Genomic DNA, 25,932 nt, shown 5'->3' with positions numbered 1-25,932 from the left:
TGCCCTCCTGCTTCAAAGCAGGCAAGTGCTGCCTTCAAAAACACTTTGCTGTTTAATTCTTCTCAAAATGTAAAGGCTACAACGACACAGAGTAATTTAAAACACTTATTTGCTTTCAAGCTCTTTCCATTTCTAATGTGTCACGCAGGTCTCGTGCAGGAAAACATCAGCCTGAAGCAGATCCCAATTAGAAGTTTTTATAATTAATTCTATTCTTTTAAAAAGCTTGCTATAAATCCCACCAGATTACTAAGCCTGTCTTCTAATTCATATGATCTGAAATACACAATTTACTGGTTTTTATGGCTTTCTGCTGGTAGCTCATTAGAGGTGACACAAGGATGGCAAAAGCTGGTTCTGAGGCTCTGATTTCCACCACAAACATTGGAACTGGGCTGCCCTGTTTGCTCATTGAAGGAGCCCCCCAATTTTCTATTCTGATCTGTAAGATCATGGTGCATCCAAGAGACCTCACTTCCTGAGGCAGTTTCCAGATGCAGTGCAGGGAAATCTCTGCAGTGCTGATCTCCCAGTCCCAGAGTGTTCATAACCCATCCCCGCAGCACACAGACAAAATCTGAAGCCAAAGACTGAATCCTGCAGGTGTTGCTCACATGAATGGTTTCCCCTGATCCCAGCTTGATGATGTGATGTGAGGCAGGGGCAATGCTGTTTGAAACTGGATCAGCTCAAACCATGAAAAATCTGGCGGTGCCTTTTGTGGGTTTGAATCGACCGCAAGTTGAAACTCGCAGAACGCCAGCCCTTGAAAACGGGGAAAGCAGGGTGTGCTAAACCCCTGGGAGCCAGGTTTACAGAGGATAAAGCTGCTGAATCCTCACAGTGAGGTCCAAAAGTAATTTAAATCTCTTCCCCTCTCCCCCTGCTCCCAATTTCCCCATCCCAGTTGTTGTGAGATGCATCAGCTGAGAAGGAAAGTTGGAAAGTGACACTAATAAGGAGAGCTCAGACGCACTAAGAGTATTAAAAGGTTGGGTCATGGTGTGTTCTATTAAATAGAATATTAATTGAATTCTTGACATCTGAGGTGAACTGTGACATGCTCATGGGATAAATATTGCATTTAACAGAGCATCATGACCTAAAGCTGTAAATACTATTGAGCATCAGTGCCAATCCTTCACAATAGATCTTAGCCCCAGTCCTCAGGGTACGAAAGCTCCCTTGGAGCTTTGGAAGCTTGAGCTTAAAACCAGCTTTCACATTTCTTCTTTCTGGTCTCAGTTAAGTCTGAAATTGCTTCTTCCATCTCAAGGCTACACTCTGCCTCAGAGCTGTGGTTACAGACTCCTAATATAAAGCTAGAAGTGGATGTTTCAAATGCCACGTGCTACACGGTGCAAGAAAGGTTGAAAGAAAATTTCTCCATTTCCACCCTCACACCATAAAGAAGATTAAAACATTACAAAGACCAATTAAAAATAGGGAATCTCACAGCAACATTTTCATTAACCCTCCCTGTTTCTTCTTTCTGTCTCATTAGTCATCACAGGGAGAGGAAGGATCATTTTAATTAGCAGCATTGTAAAGCTTTATTTAAGGCAACTGCCCCTCCTGCTGCTCTCTGGATTACCCTGATGGCTTATAAATACAATACCAAATCATTACCAGCCAAAAACAACGCTGCTGAAGGGCTTGGAAGAAAGAAGATCCACTATGGTCAATGTTTAGGGCTCTTTAACAATGTCCTTTCTCCTTATTCAGGCATAATTCAAGCGTAATATTGGGCTTTACAGAACAACTCAATATCCTCTTACAGCAAAGTCCTTTCTAGTTGAGGATACCATGTGTTCAACTCTCTTCCCCTTTGTTTTCAGGGCAGGGAAAGCACAGAACCACATCTGATAGGATAGACATGGTAGATATGATCACAGGTTTTCCAACATCACAATTTGGAATTACTTGTTAAATTCCTAAATTAAAGGGACTGTGGGATGCTGACAGCCTTACAGGAGGGAGGTGAGCAGGGAGACCCCAGCTGGAGGAGGTTGGGGAAGTGTTTTAGAAAAGAGGATTTTGAGAGTTTAGGAGGAAAACAAAGTGAGAGCCCATATTTCATGGAAAGGAAATTGCTTTTTCCAGTTATCGCTTGCTGAATTTCACGTTTTTGTAGGAATTAACCCAATGGGTCTGCTCTTTTAAGAAACCCTCAGCCAGCAGTTTCCACAGCTGGGAATGCAGTCCAGGGTGCATGTCCTTTGCTCTCCCCCACACCCACAAAGGTGTGAGTGACTCCACTGCAGTGCCCGGGTTTATTTTCAAACCAGTTGGAGTCACTGCCTTGCAGTCAGGGATTTGATGCAGCCCAAGATCTCTCACACAGGAAACCATCACATTTCTTAAGATGTGAGCTGCACAAAACGTCCTCCTCCACGACTCTGTTAGGGTTATTAGGATTCCATTAGGATTGTTAGGATTCACCATTTAGATCCGTGGCCTACTTTTCCTGACCTGAATATTTAACTGTGGATTCCTCAGTACACCTGAGTCCTGCAGCCTCTAATTGTTCATCACTGTCCAGCCAAGGCAGCTCAGTCTTTCCCTTGAAACCCCCTATTAGCTACACGTGGGAGTTTCAGTGCTGTGAGTACTCTGTGGTGGAGTATTTATGGTGGGGTCACAGTCAGGGTTTGATTTTTGACAGTCAGAGCATCACACAGCTGAATTTAGCTGAAATTTGAGGTACCTTCTTTGCTGTGGGTACCAGCAGGGTAAGGTTAACACATCTTTGCATTAAGGTATATCAACCACCAAATTCTTCCACTTTATTGCTTGACATGACAAAAAGAAAATCAGACCAGATGACAAAAACTCTTTAACACTGAAGGGTGAAAGCACAAAGTGCAGTTCATCTCCCCTGAAAACAAACTCACCCTGACTTCAGCTGAGCACTGAGCACAAATACTGGCTTCTTCAAAAACCATATCTATTCCTTCACAAAGGTTTAAAAATTATTCTGAGTGCTTGATGTTACCTATGTGAACTATTTTAAGTAATAACCAAAAGGAAGACAGTAATGATGTATCACTGAATGATTAATGCCTTGCTTTGTAGAGTTTATTTCATATTAAGGTCTGTATCTGTGGAGGCTTGCAGGGAGAGGTGATATCTTTTATGGAAGTAGCTGCTGCATGTCAGACTGTCACAAATATACATTAAAGTATTTCCACTTTAAAAAAAGAAGAAATCAAAGTTCCAGTTTGGGACTGACCAGAGCCTCAGCCAGGCTGAGCAGTCACACTCCTGGGCTCCTGTCCCCAAAGGCTCATCACCCAACCTGCAGAGACCAGAGCACTGCCAGGAGAGCTGCAGCTTCAAGGGATCTCAGTCTCCAGAGATCACAGATGCTAAACTCACTTACAACCAGACAGTGAAAAATAGTCAGAGTAGCAGGGATTGTAAAAGTTTATATTGGAGTTGCTTTGTTTTCTATTTATAGCTGCACTGTATTTTTCTTGTAATACATTTTTAATGACTTTTAAGGCCTAGTTATTTATTCTCCTGAAGCCAAATACTTTCTCTACCCTGATGATGCAAGGAACAGAGCTCTGCACAGAGGAGCTCTGTGGGAATGGCTGGATCTGCTCCCTACACTGGCCCCAGGCTGGGGGGACCCTGCCTGGCCCTGGGGACCCCCACAGCACCCAAGGCACTGCTGCACCCCCAGCATGCAGCTCCCCACTGCCTCTCTGCACAGGGACTGCCTGTGGAGAGCCCTCCCTGGGCCAGAATATTTTCAATTTGCTGATTATTCTATCTGCACACAAGGGAGTCTGTTTTTATCGTTATTTTGCTTTACATTTCTTAATCCAAAATTAACTTTACTTTAAAAACAAAACAACCCCCAAACCTGCAGTGCCTCATAGGCAGTGGTCCCTTCCATCTGGGTGCTGAAAAGTTGAGTATGAACAACAGACCAAAGAAAGCACGAGATGGGACACTTTGAAATGGCAGCTTTTAGCACAAAATATAATTAATCTGCAAAACCAGCATCCATCCCTAAGCACAAATGCTGATTGCCTCATGATGAGTCTAACCAGAATGGTATTAACTCTACTGTTCTTTCTAAATTGTTATATACCCAATATTTTCTTCTGACTCTTCTTCATATTAGATTAATAACTATGTAATCACTTCATTAGTTTATTTAGATTATGTTATTTTAGGAAATTATTGTTTAGATCAGCCTTGTCCTTCCCATCTCTCTGTGCCTTCCCAGAATTAAGTAATATCTGAGGAAACCAATTAATTGCAGCTCGACCGCTGTAATGGGGTCTGTTCTGCAGAGTGGCAATGTCTAATGGAGTTTTAATTTCCCCGTGGTGAGTCAACATTTGCTTAAAGACGAAAACTCTTAGAGCAAAACACTGCCTGAAACACACACAGCTCCTTCCACGTCTGTGGGGCTGAACATTTTGGGGCTGCTGCTGCTTTTGTTGGGGGTAAAACTCCCAGAGGGGCAAAGCTGGGGCACCAAAGAGCATCAATTCCCACCAGGAGACATTCAGCCCAATCCTACACAGCTCTCAGGCTGCACCTCCCAACCCGGCAGGGTCCTGGGGGCTAAAATGAATTTGTCACCCAGTGCAGCTTTGACAGCCCTTTTTAAAGAATGGTGTTCCTCAGGCAATATTCATTTAAGTGTCCTGGGCCCTCACTCTGCAGTGGCACCAAGTCCTGGTCGTGGAGCAGAAGCCCTTTGTGCTGGGGGGCTGTCAGACACAAACCCTTATCCCCAAGGAACCTGCTGTGAGACACATGGGACAGCACAATTTACAACGAGATTTTTCCATTAATTGGCTTGTTCAGAGTATTTAGTACTGCCAGAAGTTACATTTGGGATTCTGGGTGGAGGCAAAGCACCCAGAGCCTTTGAAATGCCCCTGGACCCTCCCTCTCTCAGGCCCTGAGCCCCTTCCCAAATCTCCAGTGTTGTTTTGCTTGGCAAAAGCTGACAGACTTCTAAAGTCACTCTGGTCTGCCTTCCCCAGTATCTGAGAGCTTAAAAGGTTTGAAACAAAGCTACATTATGATGCAACCAAATTCAGCAGCATCTGATTAACAAAAAGGAGGCCACAGCTACCTGACAGCAGCTGGTGGTTATTTTTTATTCCTAAAACAAACTGATGGCCTCAAACATTCATACATGTTTGGGGTTTTTTTTTGTTTTTTTTTTTGTTTGTTTAAATGTCTCATTTCCTGGTTTGTTTTTCTCCTGCATCGTGCAGGGAAATAAAGTTTTGCAATTCTTCTTCTCATAATAAGTCTGTCCAAAAATGATGTTGCTCGTTGTGTTGAAAGATGGTTTCATTTTCTACTCAAAATTGGTATGAAAAATTTGCCTTGCCAAATGAACATTGTATACTGAACTTGTCAAATCCTCTCTCCTGACACAAATAAAAGATAACATTGGGTGGCAGCATGTAAAACAGCACTGACAAGACAGCTGGGATGGAAGCAAAGAAATGCATATTTTTCTCTTTCTCTCTTCCAGAGCAGGGAATGGGAAAGATCCAGGTGAGCGAATGCTGGCGTGTTACAACCAAAAATACATCATCTAAAGACTTAACAAGCCATTTCAAGGCAGTTATGAGATGAACATAAGCGATTCCATTTCTGATTAGCAAAATCATGACAAAAGCATCAACTTTATTCCAAGCAGCCAAGAAAGCTGCTAAGTAGGAAGAGTGGCTGAGCAAAAGGGGTGTTCAGTTAGAAGTTCACAACTCTGCTGTGCAGGCTGGAAGGACTATTCCTAGCACTGCAGAAAATTATCCCAAGTATATTTAAAAATAAATAAGGTAATGATAACACTTTCATTAGATCTGCAGTCTCTCCATGTATGTGAATTGTTTTTTCCTATTAAAATCGTTGATTGAAGGCTGTTAGCTATTTATCAGCCCTGAAATTACATTTCTCCTCTCCTCTTAAAAATCACAACAACTGCATAGTTAGTAACAAGAAAAGACTCCTAAAACTGCAGTTTTGGGGTGTGGGGGAGTAGGAATACAAGCATGAAACACAGATTGCACCTTCAAATCCCCGATGGCATCACGCTTCTTTGTTCTGCTAAGAAAAATTAACCTCAATCTCGGCTCAAGGTCCCCCGATTGATTATCATAGTCATTTAAATACTGTAATCTCATTTTCAGCATCAGGGAAAGGGAGCGAAAAGAAGAAAAAGAGAAAGAGGTGGGGAAGCGAGGGGGAGAGAAAGAGAAAACAGAATAAATTATCTGACAAAAGGAAAAAGGCCCTTTCTGCTTACGGAGCCTATTTCAGATCCTTCCACTTGATTGGAAAAGTTGATGAAGTTTAAATGAAGCAGAATTAGAGGCTCAGGCCACTGAGTATTGACAGGGGCCCATGGAAGAATGTGCAATTCAATAGGCCTGATTTCTGTGGAAAGCAGGGGAAAGGCCTAAATGGTATAATCTTCAATCAAATCTAACATCGACACTGACAAGGCAGGGTAATGAGATAGGCCAGATCAGGCATGTTGGTTAAAGAAATTAATCCCTCTCGCTGCACCAAGAGTTCAGCTTTGATGCCTATTGTACAGAGCCCAGTCCCAGCCTATCTAAATGCTAACTAACTGCCAGTGTGATCTGGGACTGTGCTTTTCAGGGCTGGGGCTAAGCTGGGAACAATTTTAGCTGCCTGATTTTGGTGGCAGAGGTGGGACAGCACCGGGAGCAGAGCAGGGATGATGGATGCAGGGAAAGTTGCATTTCTGGTTGTCTTAAGGCTTAAACACACTGTAATACGTGGTAATTAATGGAGTTACAGTCATGACCATCCCACTGGAATCCCCTGGGAGCCACCAGAGGGGTTGGGCAGCCAGGAGGGTGATGGAGACAGCAAATGCAAGTCGGGAAGTTGAAAAGCTGCAAACAAAGGGGCTCTTCTACCTGGGCGAGCAACCCAAAGCTCCTGATTAAAACCAGCGCTATTTTTCAGGCTGGTTTGCTCTTTATGGAGCAATGCAAGGTTCAGTGTGTTTGCTTTGAGGGTTTTTATCCCCCCAGCCTGGGAGTTACGCTATTATTTTTAATCAGGTTTCACTTGTAAGATTTTTAGGCACAAACCTCATGTTGGTTTGCTTAAACAAATCAAACTAGGTATTTCCCTTGATATTGAAGTTTTCTTAAAGGCTGTTGCTGGAAATCTAGTAGTAGATCCCACTTGCATTTATCTTTGCTACTTCAAATAAATGTGAGTGGGAAAGTCAGTGTAATTTATTTTATAAAGTACAAATGGTTAAAAAAGAAAATATTCTCAGAAATGCAGGTTCTGTCTAATCTGTACAATGCGAGCAGCCAAGCAAGAACAAAACAATCCCTGCAAGATGACAAAAGCTTCTGAAATCAAATAATTAGGCATAAGAGCCTCTCTAAGAATTTGCATGGAAAGCAATCTGCCCTTGGGAAAAGTGTGGCTAAAAACTCCCAAAAATCAGGAACTGAAAACTCTGGTCTCTGTGACTGCTGACAACACGCTCTCTTTGCTCTACATTCTGCACTCAAAAAAAGGTGAAAGATTGTGGGAAAGGTTTAAAAATAAAGAGCTTTTCACCTTTTCCTTGGGCAGCTGCCAACTGCTTGCCTGCCCAACGCCCTCCTGTCCAGCACTATCCTCACTGAGCCCCCAGCAGCTTTTCCTCTTTGCTCAGGGCAATTTCTGGTGCCTCTTCCAGAGGAGCATTTTTATTCTTGTTGGAGTGGGAAGCTGAGGTTGGAGAGGAAAGAGGACAGAGATATTCCTGTGCTGTTACAAGTTTTAGCTGGTCTCTGGTGCTGCTCTCAGCCTGCTGGGCTCCCTGTCCCTGGAGCAGGCTTGGTGGGTTGAGGACTCTGCAGTGGGATTTGGGATATCCCTGACTTTCTCTGTGCTGTCTTCAGTTTGTGTTAGTCTGAAAATCATCTCTTGCCTTAGTGTGGTTTGGGGGCAGCACTAAAACAGGCAGTGGCTCTCCCCCAAAGTTTCTTAAATCTGAGAATAAAGCCTGAGTTTTAGGTTCATCATAAAAATTTATAGCCTGCAGCAGCTCTGGGTGCACTGTGAATGTATGGATCCATTTGTGACCCATTTCATTTTAGTTTTTTCCCTATCCTGCCTACATCTTCTCATCTTTCGGCTGAATTTTTGTTTTTACATCCCCACCAAGTCGGGCAAGAGGCTGTACAGATGTTCTCTGCTCTGGCAGCACTGCTATTAGGGTCACAATGCAACAATTTGGTCTAACCATTATTATTGTGCTGGCTGACTTCAATAATGCACTTTTAAATCAAAGAGCCTTTGAAGCTTTATTTCCATTGTATCAGACAAATAAACATAGAAGATTTTCACAAACATAAAAGGCATTCACCTTGTAATGCTTCTGGGCTTATTAGTCTCACCAATTTGCATTGTTTTGTTCACATAAAGGATCAAAATGCCCTTTTGCTTGATTTTACATCCTGCCTGTGGATCTTGGGAGTGAGCAGCTCCCCAGGCCCGTGCTGCTGGGGCTGTCCCTCTGCCTGCTGAGTCACAGCTGGCACTTTGGAGCCTGTGTTCAAACAACCAGGAGGAAAAACCCACTACTTTCATTCGTGCAGAATGTTTACTTACCTCTTGGAAATACCTTATTTATTTCAGCAGTGCCTGTGCAAAATATGGGAGGGCACTAAAGCTCATAAGGAGTTTAATTTTTAGTGTACCAAATAATTCATTTAAAATCTTAAATGAGTTCATGCTGAGAAGAAAACCCTTAGATGTCAGAGCATTGGAAGGAAAGCTCAGAATCAAACCTAATGATTATTTGACTAACCAGCCCTTCATTAGTTTATTTCTCTAATGAATTATTGAGGCACTGCGTAGACATCTCAGAATACATTTTTAAAAGCACAACATTGGTCTTAGATTGCAAAAATATAATAGTACTCGTGATATAATAATAATAATAGCAATAAGCACACAAAATGCTGCATAAACACTAATTAAACCTCAGTGTCCCCAAGCAGCAAGCACAGAAGGCAGAATGTTCAGCACATTTGAGGTAAAGAGTATAATTAACACCAAATAAAACAACATTATTCCAAATACAGCTCACAATACTTGTGGCTGCTCTGCTCTGTTACAAGGGAGAGACAGAGAAACTGAAATCTGCTCTCTGCCCAAGTTCCCAATAAATGCATTGATCCCAAATAGCTGTGAGCAGGTTGGGGTTAGGGGAGGGAACAGAGTTATTTAAATCATCAAAGCTAACACCTGAGGGACGTTACCCAGACCCTCTGGAAGCTGCCTCACAGGGCTGTGATCAGTTTGGCTCTGGGAGATCCTGGTGTGGCTGAAGCCCCAGGTCCCTCGAGGGGAGCAGGGGGAGCTGAGAGCCCTCCCTGGGCTGGGTGGGTGCTCTGTGCAAATGATTTTGCTCCTGTCAGTCCCATTCCTCACCGTGCGGACTTCACCTTGACTCCTCGACAGGCTGGTGCCAGAAGAGATAAAGAAGACGAGTGGATTTGGAAGGAATGTTTTAAAAAAAACCGAACAAATCACCCAGGAAGCTGAGGGTTAAAGGCTCAAAGATGAAGCACAGCTTTCAGATGTAAAAGCCCTGTTGCAGCGATAGTCCAGGTCAATAATAAAAGCTTCAGAGTGATGGAAAACCTGCCCTGTCAGTAATTTCTATTCCAAGAGATGTTTGTGATGATGCAGTTTACAGCTTGAAGTTGTAATATTCTTTTTCACACCATGCACTTGTCCAGCTTTGTCTCTTGCTTAATTACAGCTTTTTCTTTTCTTTTTTCACGATGTGACAAAATTTTAGTTTGACAAAATGGCCCCACTTGCTTTTGCAGCGTCCATCCTATGAATCTTTCCAAAAATCAAAATGATTTTGCAACAATTGTCAGCAGTGCCTTGCTCTGTGACAGTCAGCTCAGAAATACTTCGTGATGAGCTCCAATAGGCACAAAAGGAGACAGAAAAACGTGGTGGGTGATTTCTGCCTTTACTTGTTACCCACATAGAGAGTGGAGCCCCTCGGGTAACAGGGAGCTGCTGTTCCTGGGCACGGAGCAGGCTCCCGGGTGAGCCCAGGGAAAGCTCTTCTCTTTGTCCCCTTCACCCACCAAAAAGGGTAATTCACTCTCCTGGCCTGGCTAATCCTTCCTTTGCTGGGAATTCCAAAGCCAAGGCTATCAGTGTGCCGGTTCCTGTGGTTTTGGGAGCTTTTTTGATCGTATATTCTTCTTCTGGAGATCGTAGCTGATGAAATTTTATTGCCTGAATCCTGTAGCTTCTGTTCAATCTCATTTGGAAAAAAAAAAAAAAAAAAAAGAAAAAAAAAAGAAAAACTTGCAGCCCTCGGGGCTGTAGAGGAAAGCTTAGGAAAATGAACCCTAAATGCCCTGGCATTCAGACCAATAAAGACAGCCTGGCATCAGTTGTCATGTAAATAACAAGCTTGTAAAATAAACACTGCACATTCCAGCGGTTGTTTGTTAAATCTGCTTCTCCTGCAGTCTGCACAGGGACCTGGTGCCAGCCTTTCCTGGCCAGCAGAGCACCAGCACCATCCTCCTCCTCTTCCTCCTCACAACTGCCAGCTTGGGAACAACTTTTCCATGTTGGGAGCAGCAGTAGGGGCTCTGAAGATGGGCCAGATGCTTCTCAGGGCTTTTCCTGGAGAGCAGTTCCTGCTCTCTGCACGGCCCCTGGCTCCACCTGCACAGGTAAGGGGATGCTTTGGCACGTGGGGCTGGATTTCCCACTTACCTTCACACATTAAGGAAGGTAAATCCAACTCCTTCCTGGTGACAATACTTTGTCAGTGATATCTTGAACTTAATTGTACCATATTATACAGAAGATGTTAATCTAAATGTAATCCAGCTGCTGTGGGTCACTATTTCTGAAGTCTGTGTTGAGCTTGCCAGGGGTTAAGTGTGGCAAACTCTTACTTCCTGCCCAGATCTGGTTTATTTTTGTAACACAGGAGTTTTCAGTAAGTTTGTACTGGAAAAGTGCTTGGCTAAGGCTTTTACTGGTGAAAACAGACCAAAAATGCTTTGCTCAGATTTTTACTGGCATCAGTAGATGAAATGCTTTCCTCCGTTTTATGCTGCAAGCAAATATATACTGATAACTAAATTAACTCCTTGATTAATTAAAGCACAACATACATTCTAGCAGGGAAACAGAGCTTTCATCCCTAGAAATGTTTACATGAGAAGATGATGGTTTTATCTGTGATGGCCAGAGTGTGCAGACACATCCTGTGGGGAGGCTGGGGCTGGGCAGGGCTGAGGCAGGAGGCTCAGCCTGGGCAGGGATCTTGTTTGGATACGTGATGCCATATTTAGAACATACATAAAATAACTCAAAGAGAAAGAAGGATGTCCTTTGGCTGCTGCAGAGTAGATTTGTCACACTTGCACCACTGTTTTGTGATCTAACTGCTGTTTGGAGGAGGATCAGGGACTAAGTGTCCCATCCATCTCCACTGGCCTCAGGTTTTTGTGTATTTGCTGCCCGGAGACCCTCCCTGGCAGCTGTTGGAGCTGTGTGTTCCTCATGCCCTCCCTCGGCTGCCAGCAGCACTCCTCCAAGCTGCAGTTGGCTCCAAACCTTTTGTCCTTTTCTCCTAAACCATCTTTGTGTCCTTGGGTTTCAGCACGAGGGCTGGGTCCTGCTGGCCATCCTCTCCAGAGTGCTGGGTCCCCAGGGGTCTCCTGGGGAAGAGGGGATTCCAGGCTGCAGCTGGAAGCAGGAGGAGGAGGAGGAAGGGCAGAGGGCTGATGCTGTCAGTGTGTCACCACCGGTACGTGCAGTGCCAAGTGCCAGCACTTGTCCAGCAAACTGCCACCCCCCAGCCCTGTCACCTCCCGGCAGACAGGGCCACCCTGGTGAATCCAGCACTCCCTGGAGCAGTGTGGGAAGCAGCTGGCAGGGGGGCAGCAGTCTGCTGCACAAACTCCACAGCAGAACCCACCATGAAGTGGAATTACTGCTGGTTCCAAGAGTGAAAGCGTCCCTGTTGTCACCCTGCTTACTCCATCAGGTGGATGCAAATCTCCTCACATCCCCACCAGCAGAAACCCTCCTGCAAAGAAGCCTTGAGAAAATAGAAATCGTCCAAAATCCTGAAATTTAACACGACCTTTTCCTTCTAAAACTTGCTCCAAGTTTAGTTTCACCAGATTGCAGAAATCCAGATTGTGTCTTAATTTATTAAAACATCCCAACCATTTAAAATTGCTCAGAATTCTCAGTGCCAGGATGCTCTGCAAGAATTCTCCTTCCCATCAAACTTTGGGGGTCCAGAGGAAAGAAAGTAGAAGTTGTGGATTTGAACAAGTGAAGCCGCTTTTGAGACCTGATGCAAAGCCTGCCTTTTTTTCTCTGCCTGCCAAAATTCCCCAATAGATTTTTAGAGTTTCATAAGAAAACAAAACAATTCAACACTGCAAAACCTCACATTTCCAGTGACACTCCAAATTCCCTAATTTTACCGCCAACTTCCAAGCCTGCCGGCGCCAGCTGCGATTACGGAGGGAACCCAAGAGCCGAACTCCGGTTGGAAAGCCGCGGTTTAAGCGGGGAAAGAAGGCTTGGGAGCAGGAATTGTTGTGGCAGGGGAAGGGCGAGGAGCAGAGCTCCGGGAGCCCGGGGATGCTCGGGCTGGGAGAGCACGAAGCCGTTCTGCGAGTGCCATCCAGGGGACGAGAGCTGCACTTCAGCTGCTCTGGGTGTGGAGGAGGAACCCACCGAAGCCAGGTGATTAAAAGTTTGCGAGCCGCCGGTGCGCAGGGATGGGAGCGGGAATAACGAGCTGAGGAGTTTGGGAAGGGAGCAGAACTTCCGCAGCAGGTCTAAAAATGCTAATTACAGAACCACAGAATGGCTTCGGGTGGAAAAGATCTCCAAAACCATCGAGTCCAGCCTGTGACCCATCAGAACTTTGTTGCTCAGAGCAGAGAAATGAGTGCCGGGTGTTCCTTGATCTTTCACGAGTACAAAAAATCATCACAGCAGGAGAATAAAGATAGTGCAGAAACCGGGGGTTCAGCAGTGTGGGGGCTCTGCCCAGACTGGGACAGTTGATCTCCCACAATTTTCCAGCAAGGACAACTCCAAGAGGAACCCAGGGGGAGATGTGAGAAACAGATTTGTAAAGGACTGTCCAAACCTGACAGAAAGCTCACACGGTCTGTACATCTGTGTGCAATCTGAGATGAGCTGTGCTGCCTTAGGAAGGCCGTGGAATAGAGATGAAATTGTTGAGAGAGACTGAACTAGAAACAACTTTCAGCAAGTTTCAGCTCCTCCTGAACGGTGACTCCAAACCGCCCCGGGCGGCCCCTTCCAAGGGCGGTGTAATTTAGGTGGATACCGTTTGTGTGACCCTCTCCCCGAGACCCCTCTGCAGCCCCAGTGACATCTGACCCTGTCCCCAAGTGCTTCCCAGACCTCGGCACTTGGGAAAACCCTCGCAGGGAGATCCCATCCTGCTCTGTGCCCATCCCCGCCTGGGCACCGGTCGTTAAAGCACGGCCATGCTTGTGAAGGAGCAGCGGGGAAACACAATTTCCTTGTCAGATAAATCAGTTTGGGGGAGGGGAAACTGATTTTAACCGCTTTAAGGGGAAACTTTTCTGCTGTGGAGCTGCCCGCGGCGGCCGTGACCCGCACCCTCCCCGGGCTGTGGGATGGGGGTCGCGGGGCTCACCTTGATGATGAGCGGGTTTCGCAGCATGCTCAGCCGGACCAGCCCCAGCCGCTCGTTCTCCGTGCCCGGGCCCGCCTCGGCCAAGGTCATGGGCCGCCGCCGGGGCCCCGCTCTGCCGCCCGCCATGCTGGGCGGCCGCGCCCGGGCCCGGCGTCTCCGGGCGGGCCCAGGCCTGGGCCGGGTGCCGGGGGCAGTCTCGGCTGTCCCGGTGCCGGGGCTGGCTCGGAGGTGCCGGTGCAGGTGCCGATCCTAGGGGTCTCTGCACGGTCCCGGTGCCGGGGCTCTCTGCGCGGCCCCGGTGCCGGTCCCGATCCCGGGGCTCTCTGCACGGCCCCGGTGCCGGTGCCGATGCCGATCCCGGGGCTCTCTGCACGGCCCCGGTGCCGGTGCCGGGGTTCTCCCTCAGAACTCGCGGCGCGCGCGGCGGCGTCCGTCTCCAGGCAACAGGCGGTGCGCCGCTCTGATGGGTCCGGCTGGGGCCGCTTCCGCCGGGGGAACGGATAAGCGAGGCGCGGGTCGCGGGGGGCCGGCGGCGCGGGCGCACACCGCGTGGAGGTAGCGGCAGGCCCGGCGGGCCCGGGGAGGGGGTGGCGGGGCCGGGAGGGGCTGCGGGCTCCTCACACCGACCCCGGAGCTGCCGAGAGCGCTGTGGGAGCGCTGGGAGTCTCCCTCGGTAGCCCCGGAGCGGCGGGGTCCGGCCCGGCCGCGCTCAGCCGGGGTTTATCGGTATCTGGGCCTAGGGGCGAGCTGCGCTTTGTGCTTTGAGCGCGGAGCTTTCGGGGCCGCTCGTTCCCCTCGCTGGCGGGGAGGGGATGCCCGGGACCGGCCGGCGGTGCGAGCCGCCCTGGGAATGCGAGATTCAAGGGCGCATGTTTCAAACGTGAGGCGGGGGTGTTGCGTGGTGAGTGTTTTGTACGTGCTGGGTGTAGAAAATGTGCTAAAAACGCTTCCTGCCACCTCTGTGTGACTGAGTTCTGCCGGCAGGGCCGAGCTCGGCCACTCAGACGCTTCTAATTAGAGAATTTTGGGTTTGGTGCTGATGAGTCTCGTATTTTTTTTGTTGCTTTTGGCTTGGCGCTGTTTCAGGGCTGAAAGCTGAGTTGAACAGTTGAACACACTTGTCAGACGTTGCTTAGCTATTGAAAATCAAATAGTTATTAAATTAATAGTTATTAATAGTTATTGAATTTATTAAAGCGTTTCTTGTTGTTGTAGGGAAGCACTTTGGAGGCTGGGGGCAGCTGTGATGCACATCTGTTTGACAAAGGAGGCATCAGCTTTTCCTAGGCACTTTACAAAACTAACTGGATTGAAAAGTAAGAGCCTAAGATAGAATTGAGTTTTTAATTGTTAAGGTTTTGGGTGGGGTTTGTGCTTTTTGTTGGGTTTTTTTTGTGGGGGGCTGTTTTGTTTTAAACAAAAACAGTGTAAATGACAACACTTCAATAAAACTCCTCTCTTTTACTTAAGAGAAAAAAGATGAAAGGCAAAGCACATGCAGGTGATTTTCAAGTCCAGGATGTTGTCAAGAAGAAGAAAAAGAAGAAGAGGAAATCAAATGAGTCCAACAACCATGAATATGCTGAAACTGTGGAAGATGCAGAGCCTGGCCACATTTCCCCAGTGCTTTTTGAAGATCCAGCAGCACAGGGCAAGGAGGGCAGGGAAAAGAAGAAAAAACTGAAAAAAAAGGCTGAGAAGCAGCAGACTGTGCTGGATAATTACTTTGTGAAGGTGGAACATGGGATCAGCAATGGGACTGGAGCAGCTGCTTCCCCGAGGAAGAAGAGGAAGAGGAAGGGTGAGGAGAGCAGCCACGAGCTCAGCGATGCCAGCTGTGTCCCTGTGAGCCAGGAGTGCCAGGAGGGTGCTGCTGGTTATGTTTATTCTAAAAAACACAAGAAGAAAAGGAAACTGAAGCAGCCTGAAGAGGAGGAGGAGGTGTGTGAGCTGCCTCCCTCAGAGGAACACAGCAAGGGCCACAAAGAGAAAGCCAAAAAAAAGAGGAAGAAGAGGAGGGAGGGCCGTGGCCAGGGGGACACAGGTGGAGCAGCTGAGCCACTGCTGTCACCCTCGGAGCAGGACAGGGGGTGGCCTTCACCTGCGGCTGAGGATGGAGGCTGTGATGCTTCTTCTGGCATCACTGAGGTCTCCGTGGAGCTCCCTGCTGGCTTTTCCACACCCAGTAAAGCAGCTGGGAGAGCTGCAAAGACTGCAGCACTTGCTACAAAGGCCCCTAAAAGCAGCCCTTATGTCATGGAAGACAGCTCTTCAGAGTCTGATGTGATGTGAGTTCGGGTTTTGTTGTGGGGTTTTTTCCTTTCTCCACTCCCCAGATATATTCCTTTGGTGTTATTTGGGTTCCAGGTTTGTCTTCATCCTGTTTTGTGTGTGTTTTAAAGGAAAACTTGGAACTTATGCAGCATTTGTGATGTTAGAGACCAACTTTAAAACCTCAGTTTGCTTGTGGAGATCCAACAACAATTTTTAAGAACACTTTCAGTGTAGGCTCTTTTCTCCTCTTTAAAAACTGTAGGTATGGAAATAGCTTAGCTGCAAACATTTCACATTTAAAAAAAGAAAAGTGGGGGGAAAAGAAAAAGATTTCATTCGTTAAAGTTGATATTTACAGTGAACATGTGCATTTTAACCAAGCAGCTAGTAAGGGCAGCTAAACAATTGAATGTCCTGTGCAAATAAATGCTCGTGTAAGGAGTTCTTGATGCCTTTGCAGTGTCTAGAAAACAAAACAGGAGCACTAGTAAGAGACAGATGGAAAAAATCAGTGGGCCAGTGCTAGGAAGAGGCATTATTTCTTCAGTGTGCCCACGTGTGAGAGTTTTGTGGATTTTCAGAACTTCAGAAAGCTCCTTGATTATTGTAAGTATAGAAAATTGGAAATAAATTACAATTATTCTGTTAAAAGGTTAGAAATGCAAGGCAGTGGATGTGTGAAGTATTTTTTGTTCTGTAATTAACAAAATTAACAAATATGTTAATTCCTTTAATGGTAGAGATGTTAACAACATCTCTGGTTTGGAGTTCTAGTGGTGTATTTTATTTTATGCCTTTTTTTTATATTAGGACTCCAAAAGCCTTGGGGTCACGTGAAGAGCAGCAGAAGCAGCAGAACAATTCCTTTGCTGAACTGGCAGCCTCTGATGAGGTCAGTGTGGATGGTGAAGAAGGGCTGGACTCTGCCATGACTTCATTTGTGGATTTGGATACTGCAAGACAAGAACTGGAAGAGTTTATTCCTCATGTGAAGAATATATCAGACAGTTCAATCAAGAAAATGGCTGGAAGAGACCTAATGAGGTTTAAGGAGTTTAAAAAACAGGGTGAGCTCTCTGAAATCCTGTTGCAGTGAGCAGGGACTGTGCTGATGTTTGGACAGAGGGCCAAGTCTCTTGTGTCATGTCTGTTGCACCCACAGTCTGGTTCACTTCGTTCCACTGACAGATTTTCTGTTTCTCTCTTTTGTAGCATCTGCTTCCACATTGGCAGATTTCAGTCCAAACTTGTGTGTCAGTTGCTGATTCCCAGCTGGTTTTGTCTCTTTCAGTTTTCTCTTTTCCCTTCTGAATCCTGAAATGTGCAAGAGATGGTACTTGAGGTTTGAGGTGTTTTTTTTTTAAACCTTTCTGTGTTTTAGGTATAGCTGTCAAGTTTGGCAGATTTACCCAGAAAGAAAACAAACAAATCCGGAAAAACGTTGAAGAGTTCTTAGCACTTACTGGAATAGACAGTGCTGAAAAACTTTTGTTTACCTCGAGGGATCCAGAAAATAAACACACCATCCAGCGCCTGAAAACAGAACATCATTTTTGTGAAAAAATCTGTGAGTATTTAAGTTCATCCTCAGACAGCTGAATGTTGCATTCTGCAACCTGGTGATATCCTGGCATGTTCTGTAAAATAATAAATAATAATTCTGTAAAATAATTTTTATTTGAAAGCACTGATGTTGCTAAATTTGGTAAGAAAAGAAGGTGCTGACATGGTGTAGTTGATAATCTGCACAGTCCACTGTTCATTATTACCTGGTCTCAAACAGGAAGAGTTTAGAGATTAAATATGGTCAAGACCAGTAAAGACTTCCAGACTTGCATTTGGCCTTTATGGCTTTAAGTGTATTATTTGCTAAACTGTAATTAAGGTTACTGGTGGCAGCTGTGAGTGATTAAGTCCTGTGTGAAATTGTCACCAGTAAATAGGTGGCAGGTGCAGGACTAAGGGGGGTGGAAGAAACTTGAGCCATGCCAGTCTTCCAAGACATGGGGATCTCCTCAGTCACCAGGAGCTTTATTCTGTGTGCTTGGTGACATCACCTCAGGCAAGGCAGAGTAAAGGGCAGCCTGTCATGGATCAGGATGCTGGGATCAAACTACAGATTTGTTCCTCTGTGGTTCTTTCAGACACACAGTCCTTCCCTCTGCATCAGCACATTTCCCTGATGTTGACTTTCATTCCAGTCTGGGAGTTTGCTCCTGGGCTGGGAGGATTTGGCAGAAAGTCTCATCAGTGTTCTGTGCCTTGCAGTCCCCTCTGCTGGGCACTGCTGCCCAAGGGGGCTGTGTGTTCCCAGGGGCTGGTCTCTGTGGATCTTCCCTGCAGCAGAGATCTTCACTTGGTTTCTGCTGATGCCCCAGTGCCTGCTTTTCCCAGCTGGAACAGTCTGGGAGCACCCAGGGTCTCCTCAGCTCCTGCCTGGTGGCTGTCTCATGTCTCTCTTTAATGGGTGTGTCCAGCATGCCAGTTAAATTTTAATCACACCTGGATCAAATGCACAGGCAGTCCATGCAGTTTGTAGCTGGTGAGTGGAAAGAATCTGTTGTTGGCACCATGGCCATGAAAATGTGTGGTGTTGGGTTTTGGGGTTTGTTTCATTGTGGCCTCACCACTGCTAGAAATGTTTGTTAAAAATGTTCCTTTTCCTTCCAGCTGAGGGCATCCCCCGGCCCTGGAGGTTGATATATTATCGAGCAAGGAAGATGTTTGACCCAAATAATTATAAAGGAAGGTAAGGGAATACTTTACAAGTGTTTCTGAATGCTAATAGCAGTCTGTGTTGATTATTTGTAAATGAAAAATGGATTCAAATGAAGATCATCTCTCCCATTTGTGCCAGTTACCGTGACTTAATTTATAGCTCGTTTTCCCTTTTTGATTCCTGTGTTCCAAAATGTGACTTGAAGTGATAGTGATGATCAACACTGATCACCTGCAGGTGTTACAGCTCTTTAAGAGATTGAAATGGTTTGAATTTACAGCTGAAGCTGTGCCCATTTCCTCAACCAGGTATACTACAGAAGAAAAAGAGCAATTAAAGAAGTATCATGCTCTGCATGGCAACGATTGGAAGAAGATTTCTGAGTTGATGTCCCGTTCTAACCTCTCAGTTGCTATGAAATTCTCTGAAATCAAGTCAGGTATGTAATTTTAAGAAAAAAATTCATTTTGTGTAATGTTACTTGAACTGTACAATGTAGGTACCTTAAACATAAGGAAAAAGTCCTTCAAGTGTGGGTTTTTTAATTAATTAATGGATTTGTAGTGATGGTCCTCTTCTTCACACCACTGACTGCATTTTCATGTGGAAAGGATAAGAAAGATCTCTGAAAGAAAATGGAAAAAAGGTGGAACAAATACAACTCTTTATCAACAGAACTGACATCTAAAAAAGATGATTTCATGGGGAGGGCAGAAGGAATTTGGCAGCCAGGTTTAAAAAGATAACAAATTGAGATCAGACTGTTCTTTGGTGTTTAGGCTGAACTCTCAAGCTTGGTATGCAGAAGGGTTTCTAGGAGATGTGTTAAGAAGTTGGTCCTATAAATAAAAATAATGCAAAGGGAAACATTTGCTCTTTTGCCTTTTTCCCCCTAATCATTCATTATAAATTGTGCCTTAACCTGGTGGGTTTTCAATTTTAGCTATTAACTATGGTCCTTGGACAGAGGAAGAGACCCAGAAATTAGTGAGTGCAGTGAAAGATGTGATGAGGAGAAAGCTGAGAACAGAAAAGCCAAGCTCTCTTTCCTCCCTGGAAGAATCAAACACGGATGTCTGGATCGACCGCGAGCAGCTGTACCAGCCCCTGCCATGGACTGAGATTGAAACCAAAGTGGGGAGTCGGTACTGGAGACAATGCAAACAGAAATGGTGAGGCTTGGACTGAACTGGGATAGTAAATTGTGTTCTGGGGTGTATTTGTTCTGCAAAACTTGTGGTTTGTACAATGATGATCTTTGTAGAGCACAGAAGAGGCATTGCAGGTGAGTCTGAGACAAATAACTCCTTGCTAGCTGCAGCAAGTTCTCTGATAGCAATCTGTTTGCTCTGATTTCTGCCTGGTGTGCTGAGGCCTGAGCAGCAGAGTTGGCTTACATGCTGAACCCTGGGCATTGTGACTAACACCAGCAGTATTATTTAGCTAAAAATAGATGATTGAGACTCTTATGCCAGCTGTTTAACACCAAAGCAGCTGCTTCAGAAACTTTCACATAACCTTGTGTAGTTATCTGCAAGAAATGTATGATTTTGAGAAACTTTCCCAACTGACAGGAATAGCAGCTTCTTTGTAGGATATTTTAGGGGAAATCCTCCCAGCCAAGGCCTGGGCCCTGGCCAAGCCTTGGCCCCTGCTGGCTGGGAAGTGTGCCATCAGATCCAGGTGTTCCTGTGCTAAAAATATAATCAAGTCACTTTGACTTGCTGATTTGTGGCCTATAAAAGCTGCACCCATTTTTGGGGTGAATTTGAAGACCTCACCTGGAGGTAGACACACTGTGTAGGATTTCCCAGTTGTTGGGAAGGGTTCTCCAGGTCCTGCTGTGAAGTGAGGCTCCCTAGTGCCAGGATCTGGATGATGGTAAAATATTGAGGCAATCGGTGATGTATCTTTCTTAATCACTGTCCTTTCTCTCATATAATAATTATATTCTCTTGCACATTTTTGCTTGTTGCTAAAGCCAAGTGTGTAGTTTTATTGAATGTATAATTTTACTTTTTTGTTGTCTTAATATTCATAGTAAAATAAGACCATTCTTCCCATTGATAACTGTGTCCCTTCAATTCCCCTTGTCACTTGGCAGAACACTGCCTCTCTGTGACAGCAGCAGCATCTTAATGCTTGGAGTTTCTTGAAATGATAGAAACCTGCTTTTGTGTGTTTTCATAGGAATTCAATTTTAACAAACAAATTGACCAGAGGGCAGAAGTTGCACAGAGGGACCAATGGATTACGGACCAAGATCACTCTTATTAAAAGGTACAGTCCTGAGCACTGGGATGTTTTTGTATCTCCCACTGTTTGAGCTGTGCTTATAAAAGTTGGCAGGGTGAGAACAGCCTGCTTTGCAGCTTGATACATGGTTTGTAATCATTCTTTCTCTGGACAAAATGTCCTGGAATTTCTGGGGGAGCTGGGAGCACGGAATGATGTCTTTTGAGTTCTGCTTGCAAACTGCTTCTGTCTCACATTCACAGGTTGTATGAAACAAAAGCAGAGGATGCCAGTGAAGTAAACTGGGATGAACTCAGTAGTGCTATGGGGTAAACCTCCTTTCCCTCTTTTTATTGATTCAAAGGGTAGTGAAAGCAGAGGAATCAAAGTTCTGATACCTTTACAACTGTAGGAAATATTCAGTTTGGAAACATTACAGTTGCATATCCTGGCATAGCACTGAGCAGGAAGCCAAGATCTGAGACCCTTAACATTCCAGATAGGAGTGTTGTGTATCTGTGCTTCCAAACGTTCATCAACTAATGGGAAAAATTATGATTTGATATTACAGGTTAATTTTTATTTGAATTCCATCCTTTCTGCCTAAATATAAGCTGGGGTTTGACTTGCATCACTCTCAGGAGTGGATAACTCAGTAACAGTTAAGCTTTATGATAGCTCCTTGCACCACTAATTAATTTTTTGAACTCTTCCCTTTGCAGAGACGTTCCTAGAGCCTATGTTCAATCCAAGTTTTATAGGCTAAAAGTGTCCTTTGTCCCTTTATGGAAAAGAAGGACTTTCTCTGGTCAGTATGCCAGCTGTTTGTACGTGTTCTTTAAGGCTTTGGCTTGAATCTCAGAGGATACTTATTCTGGTTGAATTTTTTCCTAACTGGCTAAAATCTTAGGCTTTATACTTATTTTACTAAATGCTTTTTTTATAATTTTCAGTGTTCTCTTCATGCAATTGCTTATGAGCCTGTTCTTTTTAATACCTTGGCTTGAAAAGTTTTAACACTGTGCATTCTAATTTCTCTTTGCCTGTTTGTGTTATGCCTGATCTCCCTGCATCCCCTGTGATCAGAACAATACAGAGATTTTGTGCATTTAACAATGACAACAGAATTTCTGTGAGATGCTGTTCCTCTACAGATCCAATTAAAACCTTTTCTTTTTTCCTCATAGAAATCATTGACTATCTGTATGAAAATACACTCCCAGAACTTGAAGAAAAGTTAAGGGAAGAAGAGGGGAAATGCAATAACTTGGTCAGTTCAACAGCCAGTCAGCAGCAGAAGGCTTTCAGATTCAGTGACATTTTTGACTCCAATGACGAGAGACTCAATGACATTTTTGACTCCAGTGATGAGGGTGATTAATGGATTGTCCTAAAAGCAATGCCTGATTTGCATATTTAACTGCAAATGGGTCTGGTTGAAAGTGGGTGCAGCTCACCACCTGCAAGTACCAGGCTGCTGATGATGGGAAGAGCCAGGATAGGCACCTCTGATTGCCTTGTTTCATCTTGGAGATTGAGTTAAACAGAGCTTTTGTGCCACATTTTATTTACTTCAGCTCTGGTTTTAGAAGTTTTCATGTAAGCATACAAGTTGCTTTCTAAATGTCTCAAAATACTTTTTTTTTTGGTGGAGTTGAGAGCTGCTGTTTTCCCTTTATGAATGAACTTGGTTTTCACAACTTTATTTTTTTTAAATTCATGACACTGGAAAAAGGTTTCAGTTTGCTTTTAAAACTGTAATAATCAAGTCTTAAGACAACTGTGTTGATGAAAACAGCACAACTTTTAGTGTGTTTTTTTTTTTTTTTTAAACAGGTATCTTATTCTTAAAAGCAACTGCTTTTATTTTTGATGCAGACTTATACTTTTCTCAACCCTTTTAGAGAAAAAAAGACTTTTGTCTGTTACTGTTCATCATTGCATGCTAACCAAAACAAATATGTTGTATTTAATATTTGGAATACAGAGACAAAACAGTGTATATATATACATATGCATACATATATATTTTTATTTTGCCAAGGAGAATTTCTACGTTTTAATAAGAAAATTAAGTAATAAGATGGAGGTTGTGCTTGTGTTTTGTATGATAATTTTAACTCTCTGCCTGAAGTGATTATTTGTAAATTGACTCAATTAATGTAAAAAGCCCCAAAGATATCTTATTATGTAAATTCTTTATAAGGCTTGTTTATATTTCCCATGTGCTGTACTAGACAGTAAAGCAAGAAGACTCAGTCCCTGCTTTTTCAGGGTCATTTTGATAAGTGACAATTTCCCTCTTCAATTCTATTAATCATCAATGAAAATCCAGAACTTTCAATGGCTTGAAATAAAGGCCTTGTTGGAGGGTCTGGAAGGTGACTTACAGCAAGGGATTTTAAAGAAAAACTTCCCATATTTAATTGTGTCTGGCTTTAGTCTCTCTGAAGATAGAAAGCACTGGGATTTTTGGGAGACAGGCAAAACCTCCCCTGCACCAGCCACTGCTTTGAGGCAAAAGTTTTCCAGCTAAGAGATGAAATGGGATGGGGGAAGGAAAACACACACCACTTCCACTTAGGTCTTTGTGTGTTGCTTCATGGGTTTGAAGATTAAAAACTGAAAAACTTGAATTTCTGAACCTAAAACGTTTGTCTTTTTTAAGGTGTTGGTTTTTTTTTTTTTTCCCCCTGGAAAATGGAGATGCTCTGTATTGTGTGCAGGCAAGAGCACAAACAATGCCTGGTTGTGGAGTTTGTAAAGTAAATCTTGCAGAAATAAACTTTGTCTCCATGCTGAGATGTATTTTATTCTTTGCTTTAAAAGAAAACAGTTGTGGCTAAGTGGAATGCACCTCACTCCAAAGAGAGTGAAAAGAATACTTTGACAGAGTTCAATGAAGTTGATGGAATTTAATAAAGTTTTAACAGTGGTTTACCAAGGTTTGAAGTTCACCTCATTAATGATTTATTCATTAGTAGTAATTCAGCTGCTCTCAGTCACTTACCAACGGTCTGGTGTGAGTAAGGGATCCCAAACCTTGGGAGGTTTCCCTGCTCCAGGGCATTCCCCTGGCCTTCAATCCAGCTGTAATTCAGAGTTATTAGGGTGAAATTGGTGCTTGTTAATCAGCAGTGCAGACAGGACAGATGCCTTTGTTTTAACTCATTCTCCACTCATTATCTTGCATGTTTGGGCTTCAAAACCACCTTTCAAAATATTTTCCTGAGGTACTTTCACTCCCTTGGTCAGTGAGCCAGGATCATTCAGCTCCAAGGGTCACCTCAGAGCATGAGCTCCTGTTACTCCCTCCAGAAACTACCCAGGAAAAATCTTGCTGATACTCCTAAAAAGCAGTTTCTGCTAAATATGAGCAAGCCAGGGCTGGAATTGTAAACTTGGAGCCATCACTGCTCTGGCTGTTTTGGGCAAACACAGACCTGAGGAAAGAGAGGCTTCCATCTCCCTGGGAACGGAGCAAGGAAACTCCTTCCCCTTCAGCTCCTTGGGTGAGGTGTCTGCAATCTGTGAGCACAGGGGCAAATAATTGCTTGTTGATTATTTCCAGGTGCTGAAAGGCACAAGGAAGGAGCTTTTCCCTTTACCATCCTCTTCCCCAGACCCATGGGATTACACTTTCCCGTGGATATTTCAGTATTACTGCAAACAGAGCAAACTCTGCAGAGGTTAAAAAAAAACAAAAACAGAGGCTCCACAGAATGATGAAGAAAATAACATTGGCAAAGCTTTGTGTATCAGACTGCATTATAAATAACAGCATGACAGATCATTCAGGCATAAAAGCACCCTAAAAATTTGGGAGTTTCAAGCAGATGTGTCGCTTCAAGCATTTCCCTGGCATCTTCATGGCCTGAGTGGTGTTACAGCACAAAACTCTTCAGCTGTGTGGCATTATCAAAGACAGACGAGTTCCAAGGCTGTGTTTGCAGCACTTCAAAGCTGAAGGAGCAGCTGAAGATCAAACGGGGATTTGCTTTTTTTCACCCCTCTTTCCTGTAAGGTCTTAACCAAGGAGGTGGAGAAAGGTGATGGTGATTTAACTTTGGTCAAAGTTACAAGATGCTTATGTAGCTTGAGGTAAAGGACACCAATATAACCTCTGTATATTTATATATACATATAATATATATACAAATATATATATTACAAGATGCTTATGTAGCTTGAGGTAAAGGACACCAATATAACCTCTGTATATTTATATAACCTGAATCATAGCTTTCTCTACAATGCAGTATATGGTTAGCTAGTTGCTTAATGCTTAAATAAACAGAAATTTGCTAGGATGAATAATCTCACAAACAAGGTGTAGCTATACTGGGAAGTAGGAGGATGTACAAATGAGAAATTGGCAAATGTAAAGCAAATTAACCACAAAATGAAGAATTTTGTCTGGTTAGATCCAGAAAGACCAAGGAACACCATAACTGCACATGCTCTGAAGACAAAGCTGAAAAGTTCAGATGAGAAGACCCCCAAAAACACCTGAATTCAGAAGGAGCAAGCTCAGTACACAAAAACTACTTATAAGCATGAGCTAGCATTATGTAAATTAGCCACAGCACGTAGATGATGATGTTATAATGACACAACAACACTAAGTAATACTTACTGTATAAATAAACCACAGCACTTGACAAGGGTGAGTGAGTGAGGTGGAGACATCCCCCTCGCCTCCAGCGCTGCAATAAACAAATACCTGCTCTGTTGACACCAGTCTATGGTGGTTTATTTCCAACCAGCCTTTATGAGCATCACCATCCGTCCCTGAGGCGGTGCTCGGGCGATAACACCGCCCGGGCCCATCACCGTCCGTCCGTCCGTCCGTCCGTGAGGCGGTGCCTGGGTATAACACCGCCCAGACCGATCACAGTCAGTCCCTGAGGCGGTGCCCAGGCTATAATAACGCCCCGGCCGATCACAGTCCGTCCCCGAGGCGGTGCCC

The 25,932-nt window shown here is 44.4% G+C and overlaps 2 protein-coding genes across 3 annotated transcripts in view; one reads left to right on the top strand and one right to left on the bottom strand.

Annotated features, from left to right (window-relative positions):
• CFAP77 (cilia and flagella associated protein 77) overlaps nt 1–13,861 on the bottom strand; it is a 58,172-nt gene extending 44,311 nt beyond the window's left edge. The window contains exon 1 of the mRNA XM_041406932.1: nt 13,736–13,861. Coding sequence (XP_041262866.1) covers nt 13,736–13,861 — 126 coding nt within the window. The remainder of the gene's footprint in view (nt 1–13,735) is intronic.
• Nucleotides 13,862–14,252: 391 nt separating this feature from the next.
• TTF1 (transcription termination factor 1) lies at nt 14,253–23,903 on the top strand. 2 transcript variants are annotated; one of them, XM_041406890.1, is made up of 12 exons: nt 14,253–14,290; nt 14,951–15,051; nt 15,206–16,023; nt 16,820–17,076; nt 17,391–17,576; nt 18,680–18,758; nt 19,037–19,167; nt 19,672–19,900; nt 20,919–21,008; nt 21,227–21,292; nt 21,686–21,771; nt 22,151–23,903. In XM_041406890.1, the coding sequence occupies exons 3-12, from the start codon at nt 15,215–15,217 to the stop codon at nt 22,342–22,344; spliced, it is 2,127 nt and encodes a 708-aa protein (XP_041262824.1). In that variant the 5' UTR covers nt 14,253–14,290; nt 14,951–15,051; nt 15,206–15,214; the 3' UTR covers nt 22,345–23,903. The 2 variants fall into 2 exon arrangements, with proteins under 2 accessions (XP_041262824.1, XP_041262825.1); XM_041406891.1 differs by lacking the exon at nt 14,253–14,290 and adding an exon at nt 14,301–14,636.
• Nucleotides 23,904–25,932: the final 2,029 nt, after the last annotated feature.

This window comes from Onychostruthus taczanowskii, unplaced genomic scaffold, assembly GCF_017590055.1.
Source record: "Onychostruthus taczanowskii isolate IOZ18803 unplaced genomic scaffold, ASM1759005v1 scaffold25, whole genome shotgun sequence".
NCBI classification, from domain to species: Eukaryota; Metazoa; Chordata; class Aves; order Passeriformes; family Passeridae; genus Onychostruthus; species Onychostruthus taczanowskii.
The sequence above is the reverse complement of the archived record's forward strand: the minus strand, read 5'-3'. Positions and strand labels throughout refer to the sequence as shown.